This window comes from Vulpes lagopus, chromosome 3 (genome assembly GCF_018345385.1).
Source record: "Vulpes lagopus strain Blue_001 chromosome 3, ASM1834538v1, whole genome shotgun sequence".
In the NCBI taxonomy this organism is placed as follows: Eukaryota; Metazoa; Chordata; class Mammalia; order Carnivora; family Canidae; genus Vulpes; species Vulpes lagopus.
The window spans coordinates 96,471,642-96,492,426 of record NC_054826.1 but is presented as its reverse complement, the minus strand read 5'-3'; the positions used below and the strand labels follow the sequence as shown (position 1 = coordinate 96,492,426).

The following is a 20,785-nucleotide window of genomic DNA, read 5'->3' as shown; positions in this document are numbered from 1 at the left end:
ATGTTAATGCTCGTTAGCATGGTGGTTATCAAAGGTAGGGGTGGGGGATGACCGCTCTGTCTTACTCTTCACAGCATTCTGAAATCCATGGAGTTTGCACCCTCCGAGGGCACTGGGACACAGGTATGCGCTCTCATTTGTTTGCAGTGTGCGTGTGGGTCAGCTCGCCGTGATCACTCTCCATCCCCGGGCAAGCCTCACGTTCCCGAAGTTTCTATGAAACCTCCCGCCTGTAGCTAGCAAGTCATTTCCCCACAAACTTTAAGCAAGTTCAAGCACATTATTTCTAATGAAGAAGAGGCCAGAAGAGAAAAGTCAGTGTTTTCCAAACGGGTAGTGGGTAGTTCAGTTCCCGGGGATTTGGGGATCTCACCTGGGTGGGCACCGAGAGCGTGGCAAAGGCCACTTTGAGATTGTCAGAGGCCAGCTCCAAATGGACTGGCTTAGGAACTTTTTTTTTTTATCGGCTGCCTCATGTGGAAAAGAAGGGTTAAAAGGACCATGGCCACCCAGTAACCTAGCAGCCAGGTAGAATTCACGGCATCAAGTGGAATCCCACTCCTGATGCCCAGACCGCAGCCGACTCTGTGGTTGGCACCAAGGAACGGTTCCCCTCTGCAGTGCCCTTCGGACAGGCTTGTGGCCCGGCAGCCAGTCCTAATGTCAGGTGAGGCGCAGGTCTAGACTCCTCAAACCTGGGCAAGGAATGGAGAATAATGAGTTATCTAGAAGCCACACAGGTGGAAAGGAAGAATGACTTTGACGGGGGTGCATTCTTTTGGAAAGGAACTTAAGTGCTTTCCCTGTGTAGTGTGAGCGTCTTCAGGGGAAGGCCTCGGAGTCAGTGGGGTGCACATGAGCCATCAGAGCAGGGGGTGCAGGGTCGGATGGCCCTGGGGGGGGGTGCAAGGGTGGCCTTCAGTGAGCCCTGCTCTGCCCCATCTAGGACGCATCCAAGCCCCTGGAGGTGCTTCTGCTGGAGAAGAACCGCTCGCTGCAGTCCGAGAATGCTGCGCTGCGCATCTCCAACAGCGACCTGAGCGGTAGGTTGACAGGGTCTCGAGTGCTGTGCTCGGTCCCTTCCGGGGGTCAAGGAAGAGGAAGATGAACCGTGAGTTTGGGCCAATGCATGACGGGAACAACAGTGGTGGTTGACAGCTTTGACTAATGAGCGCTTAATCTCCTCCTGGTCCTCCTCACGGCTCCTCCCCTCCCCCTGCCCCACTTAAAGATGCTCCAGCCGAGGCGCGTGGCCGCAGAGCACCTGCGGAGGTGATTAGGGCCGGTGTTGGCAGGAGAGGCCAGGAGGGACACTCGGAGGATGATGGCCTCTCTGGTCCGTTCCCAGTCGTGCGGCCTCTGTCTTGTGGCATTTCCGGGGCTGCTCCCAGCCTCAGTGGAGCTTTTCTTCCTTTGTCAGGTTTTCCTTGGGAGTGCATCCCATCCTTAGCCTTTCTTTGCTCGTCCCAAAATGGTGGCGTCACTGACTGCTTCTGGTTTTGGCAGCTGGTAAACCGTTTAACAGTGTCTCGGGCTCCGAATATATTTCATTCTTAAAAATGTGCGTGCCTTCGATCGAGTGGACTTGGTGCGGTGCGTTCGCCTCAGAGCAAGTGGTGTGAGAGAACCCATTGGTCCCAAAATGTCAGTGTTTGCTGCTCCTCAGGCGGGGCCCTTCTGGTAATAGCTCGAATGCTAGAGGCCCGATGCGAGGCCCCGCGACCTGTCGACTCTTTACTGTGTGTGGTACCGGCTTCTTGCCACCGTAGGGGTTTGAATCTGTGTCGAGGGGACTCTCCAGGCTGCAACGTACAAGAAAGGTGCAAACATGAAATGCATGTTGCTTGTTTCGGGGGGCCTCGTTTGGCTAATTTAAAAATTCAATTGAAAAACAAACCAACACACCTCATTGGCCCTTGGAAAATCGGCACTTTTTTTTTCCCTTTTGTGGGGCAAACTTGGCATTTTGGTCTTGGTTTTTTTTCCCTTTTGAATCCCCCATAATGCATTATGTTTGCCCTTCCTTGTAGGGTCAGCCAGGAGAAAAGGGAAAGACCAGCCTGAGAGTCGGCGTCCTGGACCTTTGCCGGCTTCCCCTCCTCAATTATCCCGCAACACGGGGGAGCAGGCTTCCAATACTAATGGTACACACCAGTTCTCACCAGCGGGGTTAACGCAAGACTTTTTCAGCTCATCCCTGGCAAGCCCCAGCCTACCCCTGGCTTCTACGGGAAAATTTGCACTAAACTCTCTCCTCCAACGACAGCTAATGCAGTCCTTCTACTCCAAGGCCATGCAGGAAGCAGGAAGCACAAGCATGATTTTTTCAACAGGTCCATACAGCACAAACTCCATATCTTCCCAAAGTCCATTACAACAGAGCCCAGATGTAAATGGCATGGCCCCATCTCCCAGCCAGTCAGAAAGTGCTGGGAGCGTCTCCGAGGGCGAGGAGATAGACACAGCGGAAATCGCCCGGCAGGTGAAGGAACAGTTGATCAAGCACAATATTGGACAGCGCATTTTCGGACATTATGTCTTGGGACTGTCTCAAGGGTCTGTGAGCGAGATTCTGGCCCGGCCCAAGCCATGGAATAAACTGACCGTTCGCGGCAAGGAGCCCTTTCACAAGATGAAGCAGTTCCTCTCGGATGAGCAAAACATCTTGGCTCTTCGCAGCATCCAAGGCAGACAAAGAGGTGAGAGGCTTTCATGAGCTGGCGCTAGTGTGTGAGCCCTTCAGGGTTGTGTGTGAGTGTGTGTGCACGCGCACGCGCGTGATGGAACATTTGTGCGTCACATCAGGTAAAGTTCTTTTCAGTTCTACCATCTCTGGGGTCCAAGGGTCGGCCGGCGTGAGCCAGAGCCTGTAGATTTTGGGGGGTCTGGCCTCTGACACTCGCTCAGCACCTCTCATGTAGTAGACTCAGAACTTCAGTTCCACATATCGAATCGGATGGGATTATGCCCCATACAGTGTGTTTTGTCTGCTGGTCCAATTGGCAGTGGGTGTGGCCTCACATGGCAGGAGCCCCCGAGTAGCGTCCAGCCCTAGAGCAGCAGCACCAGCCGGGGTCCGAGCTGGTTCCACAAGGAGAGAGTATCAGCCACGTGTCCTCTCCTCTGCCCCACGCACACAAGGGAGCATGTCCTGTGGGCCAGCTTCCCTCCCGGCGTTACCTTCCACTAGTGGCTTGCGTAGTGCAGTGAGCAAAACATGCCTGCCTTGCAATACGTGGATGTTTTACTAAAGCACCCTTCCTACCCCTCCCTCCACAAAAAAGATGAAACGTTATTCGCATCACTGACTGAAAGAATCCCTTCCCTCTTGAACGACGGGATCGTTCTGCTAATAAACCAGCAGTGGTAGAGAGGGGTAATCTTATCAGACACGTTTGAAACACGACAGAGAAGGGAGACGTTTCAAACGGCGTCGATTTGCACAAAGCACTTCAAGCTTTCTATGGCAATGTTAACTGAAATGGACTGTCTTTGGATGATTAATGTGAGTTTTTGTTCCGGGGGCTGGTGGGTGATGCGCTTGGCGGCAGGCGGTGCTCCCTCCATTTGACCCTCATGGCATTGGTGCTGTGAACCACTCCTAAGGTCCGTCTGATCTTCTGCAGCGGAGCCACAGCCTCCGCAGGCCGGCTGGCCGGGGAAGGGCCTTTCAGAAGTTTCTAGTAACTCCCAAGTTGCACAGGAAGCCTTGAGCCCTTTCTGTAGTGACAGGTGGCTCAGATTTCATGTCACACAGCCCATATCGTCAACACCACCATCCCCTGATTGTTTTGTTCTTACCACACTTGTTTTTCAACAGAGAATCCAGGCCAGAGCCTGAACAGACTATTTCAGGAAGTACCGAAACGAAGAAATGGGTCCGAAGGTATGTTGCAGGCAGGTGTTTTTCTTTGCAGTTAGTAAAATCTAGGAAGCAGCATGTCCTTAGCTGTGCATTTGGGTTAAAACTGTGCAGTGTGATTCTGGCCTGGAACCTGATGGAAAAACAGCTAGTGAGTATAAAACAAAGCTATGGGCTCAAGTCCTCGCAGTGCCTTCCTCCCAAACTGCCCGTGCTCTACTGGGTGTGGAGAGGCCAGGAGAGGAAACGCCACAAGACTCGGTCCCCAAGTGCCATCCTAACCCCCTTCAGGTTCAAAACACACACCCTGCCCCACCCCCAATTGTTGCCCTGAGAAAAAGCAGGTGGCTCAGTCAAATGACATACTGCTGCTTCCTTGTAGTTCCTTGTAACTCTGAGCTGCGTTAAAGGTGCCATGGAGTGGACAAATTTCAACAAATTCCAAACGTAATCGGTTCTCCTCTGGGCCCTGGCAAGCCAGCCCCAGCTGCGCTTGTTGGTGCTGCATCTTTAAAGGGGCTTCACCCCCTCGGTCTGCTTGTTTTGCAATGGTTTGGTGTGGCGGTGCACACTTAGTAAGATAGCCAAGAATTAAACTGTGATACATGGAAGGCTTCCAGAAAGAATGCTAGAGGCCCGATACGAGGCCAGCCCCCCCAGGCCACAGTAGCTTCAATGCATCTATGCACATGGCTACATCGCAGAGCATCACCCCTGTGACCAAAACGACTGTCCTGGGGGTGCTCTGCAAGCTGTTTGCCGCCTCATTCCTAAATTTGGGAAAGACAGCATGTGATCAGAGAGCCAAAATGGGAAGCCTTCATCCTCTTCACCTTGTATGTGCCCATGATGGATAGGTAATCAGCCTCAACCCTTCACGTGCTTTTCCCATCTTTGCTCTTTTGGGGATACCAGTGTTAAACAGACGTACAGACCCTTGAGCCTAGTCCCAGGCCAAAGCAATTGTCGGATTGCTTTTAAATGACTCTCAAGCACCCCTGCCTATTTTTTAGGCCTTCATCTGTTTTTGTACTGGAGTAGGTGATCTGCTCTCCCTGGGCCCGAGCCACGGGTGCCATCCAGTTAGGGATGAGAGCTTGTCCCGCTGGCCAGATGACACTGACCACCAAGTAGATTCCGCAGGAAGCCCTTCCTGCACGGGGGCCACGGTACCTGCTGTGAAGTTGCACGCACAGCAGGTCCGGGTCAACGGGAGGCCACGCCTGCCTCCTTAACCATCACCAGCCTCGACTTGGGAGCTTTTGATCAGAGTGACATCTTCGTGCAGCACTGATTTGTTGTTGTTGTTGTTGTTGTTGTTGTTGTTACATGTGTGGGTTTGATGTCATTGGTGTTGCTTCTCCCTGCAGGTAACATCACAACCCGGATCCGAGCCTCCGAGACCGGATCCGATGAAGCAATCAAGTCCATCCTGGAACAAGCCAAAAGGGAGCTGCAGGTCCAGAAAACTGGTACGGAATACACTTCTTTGACCACTGGCTTCCAGGCTTAATTAGAAGAATTGTCCTGAGTGTTCTGGTTAGCAGTAATTAACTTTAAAACACACACAATAGAATGTGTGTTTTCAAGCATGTAGGCAAGTGCAGAGGGCAGCTGGTCTGCGTGATAGTTACCAGTCTTTTTAGAATGTCCCGTCCTAGCATGGACTTGAGAACGTACCCCTCCCCGGCCTAGACTCTCCTTGACTTACATGAACAAGTGGTTTGTAGCAGATTTCCTTTCTCCAGTGCCATATAGGCTTTGTTGTTTGGATATATACTTGACAAAACCCTGAAAAAGAATGGATGAAAAATAAATCCTAAGCTCCTAAGCAGAATGAATGTTGCTAGGGAGGAGCGGGAAGTTGTAGTGGATAGGTTTCCAACTCTGTAGTCTGTAGGCCTCAGGAATGGGCCTCTCAGAGCCCCTCAAGAGCTGCCTTGTCTAATAGGAGAGAGCTCTCACGCTTCAGCTTCTCTGGTTGAGTTTGACTGCACAGCACACTGACCGTAGATTCAGCTCAGCCCTTCTGCCAGACAGGAGACTGGGTGCCCAAGGTCCCTTGCTCTGGGATTCGCCATATGTATGCATGCCTGCCCTGTACCCCTGAAGCCCCTGTTCTGCAGAGCTGCTCCACCTGGACCTAGGTCACAGGACTTCCACCAGGCCTGGCTGTGGGCTGCCACCTGGTCACTTCCCCAGTCACTAGGCCCTCTCTCCCTAGGCCACCCCACTCCCACATGACTCACTCGGTGGTGACCTCGAAGCTCGCTTCTGGGAACCAGGCCTGGGCTTGGCGTTTTTACCTCCTCTGCCCTTTTCAAACTGGGTCTTCACCACTGCCATGAAAGATAGATATTGTTATCTTACTCCTGATCATTAAACTCAGACTCCAAGTGAGAATAGTATGCTCAAACTTACTTAAAAGTCAGGCTTGGGTGAAAACCTTGGTCTCTCAGCTCCTGTCCCAGCACCTCCCCCTCTGCCATCTCCTCTGCCTCTTTAATAGGGATCCTGGAGCGGTGGGTGGGAGACTGTCCTGTGAGGCCTCAGACCTGACACTGGGGGAACCTTCCATTTGAGTTAGTTCCTACCCTCAAGACCAGAATTGACATTGAAACTGGCCCCTCCTCTGGGTGGCTGAACAACTAAGAAGCTTAGCCAGGCACCCTGACGGGGTGGGAAACAGCCCTGAATCAAGAGCAGGAAGGCCCACTTGGAGGTTTGTGCAGTTTCTCCTGCAGAGCAATGGTCTGCACCCTGAGAGCGCTGTAGGGATGTTGTCAGTCAGAGAAGGAGGGCCTCCTATCAGCCAGTGAAATCAAGTCCTTGAGAGGCCTAAAAGGTTGTCCCTATTGTTTGAAGCATTTTTGGGCCTTATTTAAAGTGGATAAAGGGCCGACATGTGATTCCCTCCCCCTAGATATGAGGGTATCTAGGAGCTGCAGCCACCTGCAGGATCGTTCAGCCAACTCGTCCTCAGCCAGGGCCCTGCTCCACAGTCCCCTGGGAGATGGTCAAAGATTCGGTGTGACTACACGTGCTACTCAGGCAGACACTCCAGGGCAATGGCCTGGGCGTGTGCATTTTAACAAGCCCAGTGGATGATTCTGGGGCACAGCCCTCGTTAAGAGTCCTTGATCTAGCCCATCACCCATCCCAAACTTACAGACAGAAATCTTGAGGCCCAGCCATGCCCTATGACCTCCCCCAAGGTCACAGCTCTGGGTTCTTGGGCCAGGGCCTCCCCGCTATCTATCCCCCCCACAACCTGCATCATGGGGCTCACTAATGCTGGCCACACCTCGATCACTTGCCCAGAGGAAAATAAATGTGAGCCAACCCAAAGTAACCCACAGCTACTCATCACTAGAGACTCTGGTCTTGTGCTGCAACCAGTGATAGAAATTATGTCTCTAAAGTTTGACAAAACCACTACAATTTGGTAATTTAGTGCATGGGAGTATTGTTTAGAAATCCTCAGGGTGGCTCAATGGTCGAGCATCTGCCTTCGGCTCAGGTCATGTATCCTGCGGTCCTGGGATCAAGTCCCACATCAGGCTCCCGGCATGGAGCCTGCTTCTCCCTCTGCCTATGTCTCTGCTTCTGTGTCTGTGTCTCTCATGAATAAATAAAATCTTTTTAAAAAATAGATTTAAAAAAAGTCCTCCATAATGATGGCATGTGCCTGAGTATTTCCACTTACACCCCCCAACCTCTACTCCTATTCCCCACCAAACACAGACACTCTAGAATAATGAACCCTTTCAGATGGTGTGAAGTGGAGGCCAGAGGGTCCCAGAGCGGTGGTGTTACTCTGTCCATCCCTGCCTGGACAGGATGCACAAGCGGCCCCCTGACGGGAAACGTTGCCAGAGCACAGCAGCTTGGTTCTCCCAGATAATCGGCATTTTGTGGGAGGCCAGGTTAGAAGGAAGTGGAGGGAAAGCAGCATGTTCCCACCCGAGAGGGACAGTCCACCAACCATCTCACACCTCTTTTTGCTTCGTGCAGCAGAGCCGGCCCAGCCTTCTTCCACGTCCAGCGGTGGGAGCTCAGACGACGCCATCCGCTCCATCCTGCAGCAGGCCCGCCGCGAGATGGAGGCCCAGCAGGCCGCCCTCGATCCTGCCTTAAAGCCCGCACCGCTGTCCCAGGCTGACCTCGCCATCCTGAGCCCCAAGTTGATACCTTCCTCACCCATGTCGTCTGTGTCCAGCTACCCTCCACTCGCCCTGTCCCTGAAGAAGCCCCCCACCGCCCCTGACACCAGCACCTCCACCCTGCCCAACCCCCCAGCCCTCAAAAAGGAATCCCAGGACGCGCCCGGGCTGGACCTCCCGGGAGCGGCTGAGTCTGCACAGGGGGTCCTGCGGCACGTGAAGAGCGAGCTGGGCCGCAGCGGCGTGTGGAAGGACCACTGGTGGAGCACCGTCCAGCCAGAGAGGAAGAGCGCCGCACCCCCCGAGGACGCCAAGTCGGAAGAAACCGGTGGCGCCAAGGAGAAAGGGGGCGGCAGCCAGCCACGGGCGGATCGCGGCCAGCTCCAGGGACCCTCATCATCGTCGGAGTACTGGAAGGAATGGCCCAGCGCCGAGTCGCCATACTCCCAGAGCTCTGAGCTGAGCCTGACTGGAGCCAGCCGCAGCGAGACACCCCAGAACAGCCCCCTGCCCTCCTCCCCGATTGTGCCCATGTCCAAGCCCGCCAAGCCCTCGGTCCCTCCGCTGACCCCGGAGCAGTACGAGGTCTACATGTACCAGGAGGTGGACACCATTGAGCTCACTCGGCAGGTGAAGGAGAAGCTGGCCAAGAACGGCATCTGTCAAAGAATCTTTGGGGAGAAGGTGAGGGCTTGGATTCGGGGGCCCGGGTTTTCCCATCTGTCTTGGCAGCTGAGACTCAGCATTTCTCTGGAGGATGTGGCCACCGGCCCTTCAGTGAGCCACAGAGCAGAAAGTTCGACCATCCCCAAACTTGCCCAGAGGCTGGCTGGTGAATGTTCCATTTCCTGCATTCCTCTGAGGCGAGACCCTGGGCTAGGCCCCATCACCTACCATGCTCCTTTTGACTCCCGGTGACACTGTGAAGGGGCACTAAAGTCATATTTGACAGATAAGGAAAGTTAGGCTCAGGGAAGTTAACTACATGCACCCGGCCAGCCAGTGACTGAGGTCAGATCCCAGCTCTTGACCAAGTGTGGCCCAGACACCCATCTGTGGGCTTTTTTTTTCCTCCCAGAAAAGATCTGATCCCATAGAGAGACCACCAGCGTGCAGAGAAGCAAAAGGCACATGCTGAGGAAAGCTCATGTCACATGATAGACGTAATCGTACCTTCCTCATAATTCAGGAGATGCCTGGGCCCTCTGCAGCCAGATTGGTGAAGCGACCTGCCCAGAACCCATAGCTAGGGTGACCCCGGGCAGAACTGCACAGGCCATGCCCACAACTGGCCCTGAAAGCCCCTACTTCTACATCTCTCCTCCCTGGCTTATGAAAGTACAGTGGTTGGTGAGAGAGCCCCCAGACCCTTTATGTTCTAGATGGCACTTCCCGGTAACAGATTCTGGGTAATGGGGATTTACCAGGGCTATAAAATAAAAGATAAACATAATACCCCAGCATCGCTTCAGATTAAGTAATTACAGAGTATAATGAAAAGCACTCCACTCCCCTAAAAGGCAGCCTCCCTGAGGGGATGTGGCAGGGTCAGCAGTGGCCTCCGAGGGGCCCCACATGGGGTCTCTCTGCCCCCTCCCGCCCACCCCCACCCCCCAGCCCCACACTGCCCTGCCTTCCATTCGGTGTTTGCCACATACCGTGTCGTGGATCCTTACAATATCTGATTGTGATCTCTTTGTCCTGATTTTGCAAAAGGTGATGGGGTAGAAAGAAGCAAGGATGAGAATGTAAAGTCCCTTGAAATTTCTAGTTCAGTGTTGTAAAAATATCATTTGAGAACATTTAAATAGACATTTGTGCTCATGCCTTAAATTTAGCAGAGACTTAATAGCGTTGAACTTGTTTGGCCCGTGAGTGCAGTTTATTCTGGAACTTGAGAACTTTTCAAAAGAGTGATCGAATGCAGCCCCTAAATATCTCTGGGCTGCATCTGTGTCCTATGGGGGGGTGTTTGTGCCCATACATATGTATGGCCATATGTGAGCGTTAAGAAAACTCGGGCATGTACGTGCAACTTGTCGGTCGTCTGCAGTGAGACTTACTCCCAGGCTGGCACCCCCATCACCACCCGCTCACCTCTGGGCCCCCACTGCAGAGCAGGATGTGGTCAGAGAGAGCAAACCTTTCTAAATGCCGGGCTGGCCCAGCACCACAAAGAAAACTGGCCTCTAGCATCCTGCCAGCATCCACCGCCTTGGTTGCTAAAGGGGTCCTTGGCCCCAGCACCTCGGCCTTTCGTGGCACCACCAGGCAGAGCAAGGTGGTTTTGACGCTTGCTTCTCAGGTTGTCGGGACAACAACCCTGGGACCTTGGCAGGATCGTGGCCCTGGGAGAGATCCCATCCCCTCTCCCTGGGAGCAGAAAGCTATGACTGTAACTATGGCTCCCCCTGCCAGGGCATCAGCACACCAGTGACCTTGAAAAGTTTCTGTCCCTGCCCCAGGCTGGCGCCGTCCACCAGGCAGGGGGGGTTCTGTGCTCAGCCCCTGCAGTGCTCACTGGGTATCATCCATCTTGGCCTCTCCATGGCTCTGCGTGTGCATCACTAAAGCATTCTGTGGCCTCACACTAAATCCCAGGCACTGATGCCATGTCTTTGGTTGCTACTGCAGGTACTGGGCCTGTCCCAGGGCAGCGTCAGCGACATGCTATCCCGGCCAAAGCCTTGGAGCAAGCTGACCCAGAAAGGCCGTGAACCCTTCATCCGGATGCAGCTCTGGCTCAACGGTGAGCTGGGCCAGGGTGTCCTGCCTGTCCAGGGTCAGCAGCAAGGGCCAGGTAAGAGCAGCCCTGCCCTGGGCTCCTACAGGGAAGTAAGTGCAGGGGATCTATGGGGGGAGGCCACCAGCTGTGCCCTCAACTGTTGCCCAGTGCCTAGAGGCCAAGAACTGCCCCCTTCTTCCACTACCTGTTGCCATGGGACTGCCTTTAGTTTTTAGGAGAGAGAAGATTGTGCCTAGCTAATTTTATAAGCAGCAGAAAATGAGTTACTAATTAAGAAAATGCTGTTTATACATAAATATAGGTAAAAGTCAAGTAGCTAAATCAGAGAATCAGGAAAGGAAATCAGCCAAAGACATAGAGGTGGAAGATATAATGGGCTCCAGTTTCCACCTGCTCCCACCCAGGGGTCCCAGCTTCCCAGGAGAACCGTGCCTATTTGCGTCAACCCTGAGTTCTGACCTTCCCCCACACACACACCCCATAAGGTAAGGGCCCCTACCTTCGGGGCCTGTCACTGTCCCCACTCTGCTGAGCTGAGGGCATTAGGAAGTTTTAAATGCCTGGGCTTTGTTTCCCCATTTAATTGTAATCTCTTATCTTATTTAGTTCTCCATTCTGTGACATCACTACAGGACCCCCTGCAGCAGGGCTGTGTGAGCTCAGGTAACTACTTAATGTCTCTTGTTTTGTGTGAGATATTTCCCTCCCCTGTATGTTTTCCTGTTCTCTGGTCCATAGTGGGGAGACTCTGATCCCTGACTCTGGATCTAGGGAGCTAAAAACATTATATTTTGTTGGCATGTTAGATTCTCATGATCCTAGTTTCTAATGGAGACAAGGAAAGTCAACAGCCAAGGGAGGGTTTCTTCTGGTGTTTTCCTGCTTGCCACCAAATTGTCTCATTGGTCTGTGGCTTCTTAAGTGCCCAGGACTGGGAGCCAGGGTCCGAGTCAGAGACAGAGTCTGCACCTGGGGGGAGGGGGGCCTCCATTTGAATAGGAGGGGGCAGGATTGGGCACATGATATCCTCCCAGCAGGGTCATGGTAGGGAGAAGTTGAGTCTGTCTGGAAGACCTTGGGGTCACTTTCAAGCAAGAAGGATGGGGAAGAAGGAAATGGCAGATGGGATCACCTAAAGGAGATGGCAGGGGGCCCCTGGGAGCAGTGTAGGGTGTGGCTGGATAAGAGCCAGTGTTGCCCCGAAGAGTGAGGCTGAGCATGGGAATCCAGCCTGGAGGCAGGTAGCGGGGCTCTGGAGTGCCAGCCAGCCAAGACGCTTGGCTGCTGCTTGTTGGCATCTGAAGCCCCAGATCTCTGAGGTGGCATTTCGGCTCTGTGGACCCCTTACGGAAGCACCATGCTCCCAGACCTCCTTGAGTGTCCTCCCCGCGATCCCACTGGTACAGAGCTTTGCTCGCCCAGCTTCCAGGAACAGCCAGCATCTTGTGCTGCTCCTCGTTTTTCCTTTATTTTTCTAAACATGTTGATTAGCCTCCATATCCCATTGATTCATTGAAAACACAAACAAAGCTAAGTGAGGAGCGTGAAGCTCGCCAGCCTGCTGCAAGTTTTACGAGGGAAAACATGTGTAGCGCGGGAACAGCTGGGCGGCAGCGGCCGCTACCACTGCGAGATGCCAAACCCACGCACAGATGCAGCCGGAGCGGGGCGCTTGCAGCAAAGCTCCTGGCCAAGCTTGTGTTTCGGATGTTCCCAGTTTGCTCTTGACCAGAATGGGAGGCGGAAGGCTATATCTTACCCGAGTCATTGGTCTCCTTGGCTGGACATCTAAATGAAGTGGTTTGTCCACCCAAAGAAGGATCACTGGTACTTCCTTCTCACTTCATTTCCAGCTTGGTCAGTTTGGTTAACAAGTCCCAGAGAACTTACCCGGCCCTGGCCCATATTCCAGATGCATTAGGGTAAATAATGCATGACCTTGTTTGTGCCAGAGTTTTGCAGACATTTGCATGAAAAATTAGCCTTGCCTCTTCTTGCTGCAGCAGAAAGTTGGCCTCCCCATAGTCCCCCAAGAGTAGTTGCTGCCCCACCAGACTTAGGACTAAACTTGGTAGAATGTGACAGACATTTTTTAGATCAAAATCACTTGTTCCTAAATAAAACATGAGATCTCCTGCAGTCTCAGGTCAGTTAAATTTGATGCCAAAATCTTGGCCATGTGTGAACAAATCCTTGAAAAGAATGGCCTTTTGCTCTTTGCTCTATGGCAGGTAGTTGCTACCATACCGGAACTTCCACAGTCACATTTCCAACATAGGAAAACCACGCCAGGCTCCTCAGAGGGAAGTAAATAGTATTTGTGAGATATCAAATTACTTTTTTTTTTTTTTATTTTATTTATTTATGATAGTCACACAGAGAGAGAGAGAGAGATAGAGGCAGAGACATAGGCAGAGGGAAAAGCAGGCTCCATGCACCGGGAGCCCGACATGGGATTCGATCCCGGGTCTCCAGGATCGCGCCCTGGGCCAAAGGCCGGCGCTAAACCGCTGTGCCACCCAGGGATCCCTCAAATTACTTTATAAAACAAATTGATGCATAGAATGCTTGGAGAGTCTACAAATTGGCAGGGGCAGGGAGCCTGGATAAAAGTGAGCACTGAAGAACTTTCCAGTGGTTTCTGTGAAGGGGTGGCAAGCAGGCCTCTCCCTGTGTCACCTCTGTAAGATGGGAGACAGGTTGCAGACCATTTACCCATCGTGCCCCTTATCAATACAGGGAAACCGTGGAAACAATAGTCATGGTGATTGTGGAGAGAAATGGAAAAATCTTTCATATATTCTAGGAAAACACAGGGTTTTTTTTTTAAAGACATTTATCTTAGTGCATGCACAGATGGGGGCAGGGGGCAAAAGAAGAGAGAATCTGGGGCCCCCCGTGTCTCAGTGATTGAGCATCTATCTTTGGCTCAGGTCATGATCCAGGATCCTGGGATCAAGTCCCATCTTGGGCTCCCAACAGGAAGCCTGCTTCTCCCTCTGCCTATGTTTCTGTCTCTCTATCTCCAGCAGACTACCCCCTGAGCGCAAAGCCCAACTCAGGACTTGATCCCAGGACCCTAAAATCATTAACTTAGGCCAAAAAACAAGTGTGGGACACCTAGCACCCCTAAGTTTTTTAATATCATGATGGTAGCTAACCAAAAATGTTTCTCTGGATCAGCAAAGACTAGAAAGTGCTTGTCAAAAGAAGAATGATTATCATAGTGGCAAGACTGTGGGTCATAGTTTTCCTTGTTTGAAATTTCTTTACTATCAATATTATCCTTTCAAGAATGTTTCTAAAAATCAAAGTAGCTGAACTTTTCAGCATGTGGAATTTAGATTCAAAAGATGGAATTATTTTATGATGATGCGTATTGGTAAATCTTTGGGATGGATGCCCATAGGGGACTCCAGAATCTTCCTCAATGGATTAGAGAAACAGTGTCTCTAAGGAAGGCTTCAGCAGTGCTGTCCCAAAGGCATAGTAGTGAATCCAGTTCAAGGACTTCCTCGGGATTCTGGTTCTCTGTTCTCACCATGGCTACCACAGAATCTTTCCAAGAAGCCCCCAGACTCAGAAAGATGCTGTCCTTGGTGGTGGCTCCATGAGGCCTGTGCCAGAGGTGGCTCGGCCCAGTAGAACCAGCTGGCTGCAGGACGATCATTTGAGTGCTGGGTTGGTTGGTTCCTGAATATGGTGAGAAATGCTCAGCAGCTGAGCATCCAGGTAGCTGAGCTGGCCTGGCTGGGAGGGTAGCCTCCCAGTTGTGGCAGGACTCTGGAAGACTGGCCCTCTATCCACAGCCCCTCAGTGAGAGGTATGGACTCAGAGCAGAGGACGCGTGGGCCCAGTGCAGGGCTCGTCCTCAGTTACCATGGTGATAAGGTGACCAGGAGTAGAGTGGCCTCACTCATCAGAACAGCAAACTGCTGACACAGGAATCTGTTTGCCTCACTAAAGAATTCCTGTCTGCCTCTTTCTGCCCAGTGCCGTCATCCCTCAGGGTCTCCGTTTTCCTTAATGATCTATATGTCAAGCTTGCTGATGAGTTTTACAGCAAGAGACTGAACTTTGAATTACATCACCAGTTCCTCCTGGTGAACAGAACCATTCCTGAATGTTCTTTGATGATCTGAGCATTGGGGTGATGGCCTTGGGCCTTTGGGAAGGTTGATGCCATTTTCCACCAGTGACCTGTGCTTTTGCTTGACCTGTGCTTTGGGGTCTTGATGAAAAATCATCAGAGTAGAGGGTCCCCTGCCAATCACATGAGTACCTTTGGGGGGGCCGTTAAAGACCGAACTTAAGATCACATACTTGTTCATGTATTTCCAGGCAGCCTGGTCCTCTACACAACATTTGAGTTGGCTTCTTTCAAAGTTCCTAGTGTCTTGGGGAGGGGCGTCGTCAGTTCCATCCAGGGTCGTCTTTGATCTAATATGACAGAAGTATTTGAAGATGGCATTGCAGAGAGGCCTTTGGGGGTTGGTTCTCTGCGTCTTCCTTTTGTCTATCTTCCATCCTAGGTATCATGCTTCAGCCAACCTCACACTGCTTAGCAATCGCAGTGCTCTGGGGAAGCCAAGAAAAAGCACTTACAGGAGGAGAAGGGAGGGGCCTTGTAAGGCTTGTTTTCTCTGAGTGTGGCCTGCCATCCATGCTTATCAGCTAGCAGGCTTTTTTAAAGGGAAGAAAATCTTGAAGTACAAGGAAGGGGGTTGCTTGTGTGCATATGTATAGCTAGGGAGGGAGGGAGATACATAGATCGGTAGATAGATACAATCTAGTAAACCACTGGATTTTTTTTTCCCCATTTTCCTTCCCTGAAGCTCATTTCATATTCACAGTTCCTTGGTGTGATTAATCTTTTTGCCCCAAGGGAGGGAAGGAGACAAGAGACAATCTAAAAGGGGCAGAAAAAAAGGAGGCAGGTGGAGGATTTTCCAGATTTTCCTGGATGCAATGTTAGTCATTACATTACAGAGAACCGGTGGGCTCCTGGGCTCCGCTTTGTAACTTTTTAACATGAGAGCATTTCGTTACTGTAGCTAATAAGCTTCCACACTGGCTTCAGATGGATTATTGCAAACTGTAAAACCTCCAGCTTTTTTCCCAGTGTGTCAGTCAGGAACTGTGAATTCCGAGTCATCTCCCCCCATGGAGGATTCCATGGCTCCGTGTCACTGCTCTCAGCAGGGCATCAGCTGCCTCTTGAGGGGACAGCTGCTGCCATGTCTTAAACATGGGTGGTCTCACATGTGCCCCCTCACTGGCACGATGGCCACAGGCCGGGTGCTATACGGGAGGTTCAGGCACCCAGGGGATTCCCGTGGCAGCAGCCCCTGGTTAGGGACAGGCTGACATTCCTTGGTAATCTGCATAATGATTCTCACTTCGCGCCCATGAGATGACCAGGAAAATGTCCAGGGTTTGAGTGCTTTGATCTCGGCAATAGGATTCTCATGCAGGCATTTGGCTAGCGTGTTAATGGAGAAAAGGAGGGGCTACTTGCCCCCCCTTAAAGATTCCATGGCACTAAATATCATCATTCTGTGCGTTAGACTAGATTTGATTTGATTTTTTTTTCTTCTCTTTTCATCAGAATAAATCAACGAGAGTAACTGTTGGTTCTCTACAAGAAGAGTTATTCTAACCCCTGAAAAGATTTGTATAAATATAACTGATTTACACATAGCCACAGACAGCAGAGAGACAAAAGAGAATTCTGGAAGGCCACATGTAAACTAGAAAGTGCCCCCTCCCTGAGCCAGGTGGCTGCTGCTCATCATTTGATGGGCAGCTCAGCCTTGTGCAGCCACTCATTGTCAAGAGGTGGTATCACGGTGGCCAGAAGAACTGAGTGCTCCACCCATATCTTTCTCTCTTGGTTGAAACCTGCATTAGGATGTTTTTTGTTGTATCAGGAATGCCGTAATGAAGGAATAACTGTCTCTTCTAAAGTCAGAGAAGATAGGTTTCTGGATTCAGACACAACCTCCCTTCTGGTTGTCTGTCATTGGGTATGTGTGGGTACAGTCCCCATCCCCACACTGAGGAAGCCCCAAGGAGGGGCTGGGCTGCAAAGGCATCAGAAAGGAGGACATTGCAGGAAGGGTTCTGAAGGCCCAAGGTTCATAGTCATGAAAGGGCATGGCACCTTTGAAAAAGGTGAGGAGCCCCTAATTCAGAGGGCTTTTTTTTTAAATGACAATAGGGGGTACCTGGCTAGCTCAGTCCATGGAGCATCTGACTCTTGATCTTGGGGTTGTGGGTTCAAGCCCCACATTGGGTGTAGAGATGACTTCAAAATAAAATATTTTTTTAAATAATAATAAAATAAAATGACAGAAGCAAAGTGGGTTCTGGGAGAATTTTGTCTTCCCTGTACGTAGCTTCCTTTACTCTGTTGTATAAGAAAAGTAGAGATGGACAGATGGGTGGTACATTGCTCTTTCAGAGTGACCCTGGTGACCTGCCCCACTGGCGGTGTTGGGCCTGGAATGCTGGCCTGCCGCATCTCATCCCAAAGTACTTCTTCCCCCACTGATGGCTCTTTCTCAAGAGGAGGTGGGCTGAGGCCCATGATGGGCAACACAGCCCCCCAGGCTTCTCACCGATCCCATCCAAAGAGATCCCAGGATGGAGGGGAGAAGCCCCTCACTTAAGGGCTGCACCTCTGGACCACGGGGAGCCAGAGTCTAACCAGGAAAAACCTTCCACCACAGGACTGTGGAGGGGACAGGTGAGGGTTCAAGACTCAGTGGGCAAAGTGGCCTCTGGTACGCAGAACATGGGCATGGCCTGGACACTGAGATGGCATCTGACTGTGCCCAGGCAGGAGAAATTGTCTAGGGCTACAGGATGATTTGGAGGGGGCTCAGAAAACCCTCCTAGAGAAGCACAGAGGGCAGGATGTGACGTTAGTCCGTAGGCTATGCTGGCCCAAAGCGCAAAGGTCTTTCGACCTCATGTGGGGAAGGGCCTTTTCAAACAGAGGGTGGGCTGAGGAGGAGGCCATGAGCCTGAGAAGTGCGTGCCTCAGAACCAGCCAGGCCTGGGACCCTCGGCCAAGGCAGGGCTTAGGGAACTTCTCACCAGGGCCTAGAATGTTCCTTGCTCACTTTGGGTGCAGTGACGTAACTTGGTCTGTCAAGAGCAATGTGTCTCCCCGCTGCCTGCCGAGATGGTCTAGGAGTTGTGAGTTTCCTTCTAATTAAAGTCTTTCAAAAATTGTCAACCTTATCTCGGCTGAGCTCAGGTGGAAAGGGGTTTGGTTGTACTACAGCTAATCCTTCAAGAGTGATGAGATGCAGGCTAGGGCAGAGCAAGCCCACAAGGGGCCTCAGAGTGGGGCTCCCTCCCAGCCCCACACCACAGGACAGGAGGGTGCCCTGTCACTAATATTCTCAAAATGTAACTTGTTGGGATTACATCCCCCTAATATTTGCATATGCTGCTTTTCAGTTCTCGTAGCCACTAGGAACATTGTGGGATTCGTTGTGGGGGACTAAAGCAGCCCCACTGTAGCATTAACACAGGAGGGCAGGGGAGAGTGGAGGCCCAGCCCACCTGCCCTCCCCTGGAGCACGCTCTACCTGCAGGCCCCACACAGGCCTCCCTGGGCAGCCAGCACTGAGCTCGCAGCTGGCTCAGCGTTTGCTCTCAGGCAGGAAATGTTGGCCTCACAGTTTCTAGGAAAGGCTGCTTCAGCGTATAGCACGCCCCAAAGTTCTCTTTTCCTACAGTGGGATTTGCCACCATGCCTCTCAAAAAAAAGGGGGGGGGGGGAGGGAATCAGAGTAACTCCGAATAGGAGATTTATTTGACTCTTTTAAAAATTATGATTTGTAGGATTTTCTTGAATAAATAAAGTACACTATGATTATAAAAGGCAAGATTTTGAGGGGCTTACGCCCTTTTTAAAAAAGCAGTCACCCACCCTCCCGAATTCCCCAGTCCCCAAACTGCCCTCCCCAGGAACGATCCTATTCCCAGTTTCCTGTAGACAGTCTCTACGTCTAGATGCTCCACACAGAACGGAGCATGCAGGCCTCAAGGTGCTGTGCCTTGCTCTTCTCAACTAGCAAAATATAGCAGATACTTTCTAGGCCAGCACACAAAGAACTTCCTCCTCCTCTTTTTACATCCATAGGGAATCCCCATATCTGGATATATACCGTATTTTATTTAACCAATCACTAGTGAGAGAGATGTAAATTACTTTTAACAGCAAAACATAAGAAACTATCCTGCAGTGACCAGCCCTGAGTGCACGTGAGCAGCAGTGACGAGGCAGGCTGGACAGACTGCAGAGGTCTCATCCAGCCCCTCCCACTGAGCGATTGTGTGGCCTTGGGCAAGTGACTCAACCTCTCTGTGTCTCAGTTTCTCCTATAAAAGGGAGAGAAGACAGTACCCGTCTCCTAGGCTGTTGGGAGGTTTAAATGATTTTGTACACAAAAGCTTCCAAAACAGGCTGGCACAGAGGAAATGCTATTTGAATGTTTACTTCTGCTGCCACCACTAGCATTCATTACATGCTGCTTCGTGTGTGCATGGAGAGCTGCAGAATAGTACATGTGCACACCCAAGGTGTCAGGCCTCTGGCTTTAAAACAGAAAAGAAGCCCAGCTACTCTCTCCTTGGGGTAGCTTGTCGAGTGCAAACGTTGCTGGGTGTCAGCTGGGGTCCACTGAAGGATGACCCCCGCATGCAGCTCTGCAGATTCTCAGCTTCTCTGAAGATGCCATCCATCTTGGAAGTTGCCTGTCCATCTACAATTCTGCAAAGTTGATCCCAGATTCTGAGCTTCCAGAACAAGACTGCAGGTTATCGCTCATGCCATCTGGGGCAAACTAACATGGAACCAGGCCATCTTGTCTGGATATGGGTGTGACTGTCGGCATGGGTGAGCAACAATACCATCCCACTCAAGCTCTTTCGGTTGGTTTGCCTGGACCTCTGTGCCGGCACACCCCAACTCCCCTTTTGGAGAAGGCCCTTGAAGGCCCTGGTCACGGGCCTCTGGACACGTCTGCCTTCTCTCCCCTTTAGACTCTCTTTGGAAAACAGAATTTACAGTACACTGGGCATTCAGTGCAAGAAGCAAAAGTAGGTCATAGGAGCAAATGAGGACTTCGGTTTTCAGTGATTTGGTTCTAGGGAAGGCTGAAGAAAGCTTAAATGCCTAAAGATCCTCAAGGAATTTTAAAAAGGTAGTAGGAATAAAATGAGGAAACTCCCGTATTTATGTGTCTCAACACCTTTAATCCTTAATCAGGGACAGAGGCAAGATGGTGGAAGAGTAGGGGTCCTTGTTTCATCTGGTCCCCCAAACTTAGCTAGATAACTTTGAAACCTTCCTGAACACCTATGAATTCAACCTGAGATGTAAAGAAAGAACAGCTGGAACGCTACAAATCCTTAATCAGTAAATGGACACGATGTTCCCCATCTTACCAACAAAGAAGACCAAGGCACAGAGATGAGAGGTGATTTGGCCCCAGTCAAGAACATGGAAAAGGCATGCATGGTCCTGAGACCAGCGGCCCTGCTGCCGAGTGTGGAGGTAGGTCCAGGCGAGCTGTCACCTGCCCCTACGGGCTTGGTCTCACCACCATGGGTGAATGGCTGGTCCTGGAACTACGCTCAGAAGTCAAGGCCACATTTCAAAACAAGGAACAAAACGGGGTTCAAATTATACATTTGAACAAATACAAAAGACCAGATCCAAGATAAAAGACCGTAGAAAATCAGATACCTCCATTACCCTGGGATGCATCCCTTGTATTTCAGCCAGGAGCTGGGCAGGAAAAGAGGAGAGAACCCAGCAACAGATCAGTGGCAGAGTCAGACCCAAGTCTCTGAAGTTTTGCCATGGAACATATGTAATCCATCTGGCCTGGGAGACGGGTCCATGATGCTTTGAAACCCTTCCCGTCTACATCCAGGGAAAATACACACAGTGTCCCAGGGCTCTCTCCCTTGCTGGGACAGCCCCCTCCTTTA

General features: G+C 51.4%; 1 protein-coding gene across 8 annotated transcripts in view; it reads left to right on the top strand.

The window, feature by feature from the left end:
* The window catches only part of CUX1 (cut like homeobox 1), a 363,660-nt gene that overhangs the window by 288,667 nt on the left and 54,208 nt on the right, over positions 1 to 20,785 (top strand). For 4 of the 8 annotated variants that reach the window (XM_041747106.1, XM_041747105.1, XM_041747107.1 and 1 more), the window contains exons 13-20: positions 75 to 123; positions 947 to 1,043; positions 2,031 to 2,699; positions 3,821 to 3,886; positions 5,233 to 5,334; positions 7,877 to 8,709; positions 10,660 to 10,825; positions 11,378 to 11,434. In XM_041747106.1, the coding sequence (XP_041603040.1) occupies positions 75 to 123; positions 947 to 1,043; positions 2,031 to 2,699; positions 3,821 to 3,886; positions 5,233 to 5,334; positions 7,877 to 8,709; positions 10,660 to 10,825; positions 11,378 to 11,434 (2,039 nt within the window). The remainder of the gene's footprint in view (positions 1 to 74; positions 124 to 946; positions 1,044 to 2,030; positions 2,700 to 3,820; positions 3,887 to 5,232; positions 5,335 to 7,876; positions 8,710 to 10,659; positions 10,826 to 11,377; positions 11,435 to 20,785) is intronic. The other 4 variants (XM_041747111.1, XM_041747110.1, XM_041747109.1 and 1 more) reach the window with 2 other exon arrangements.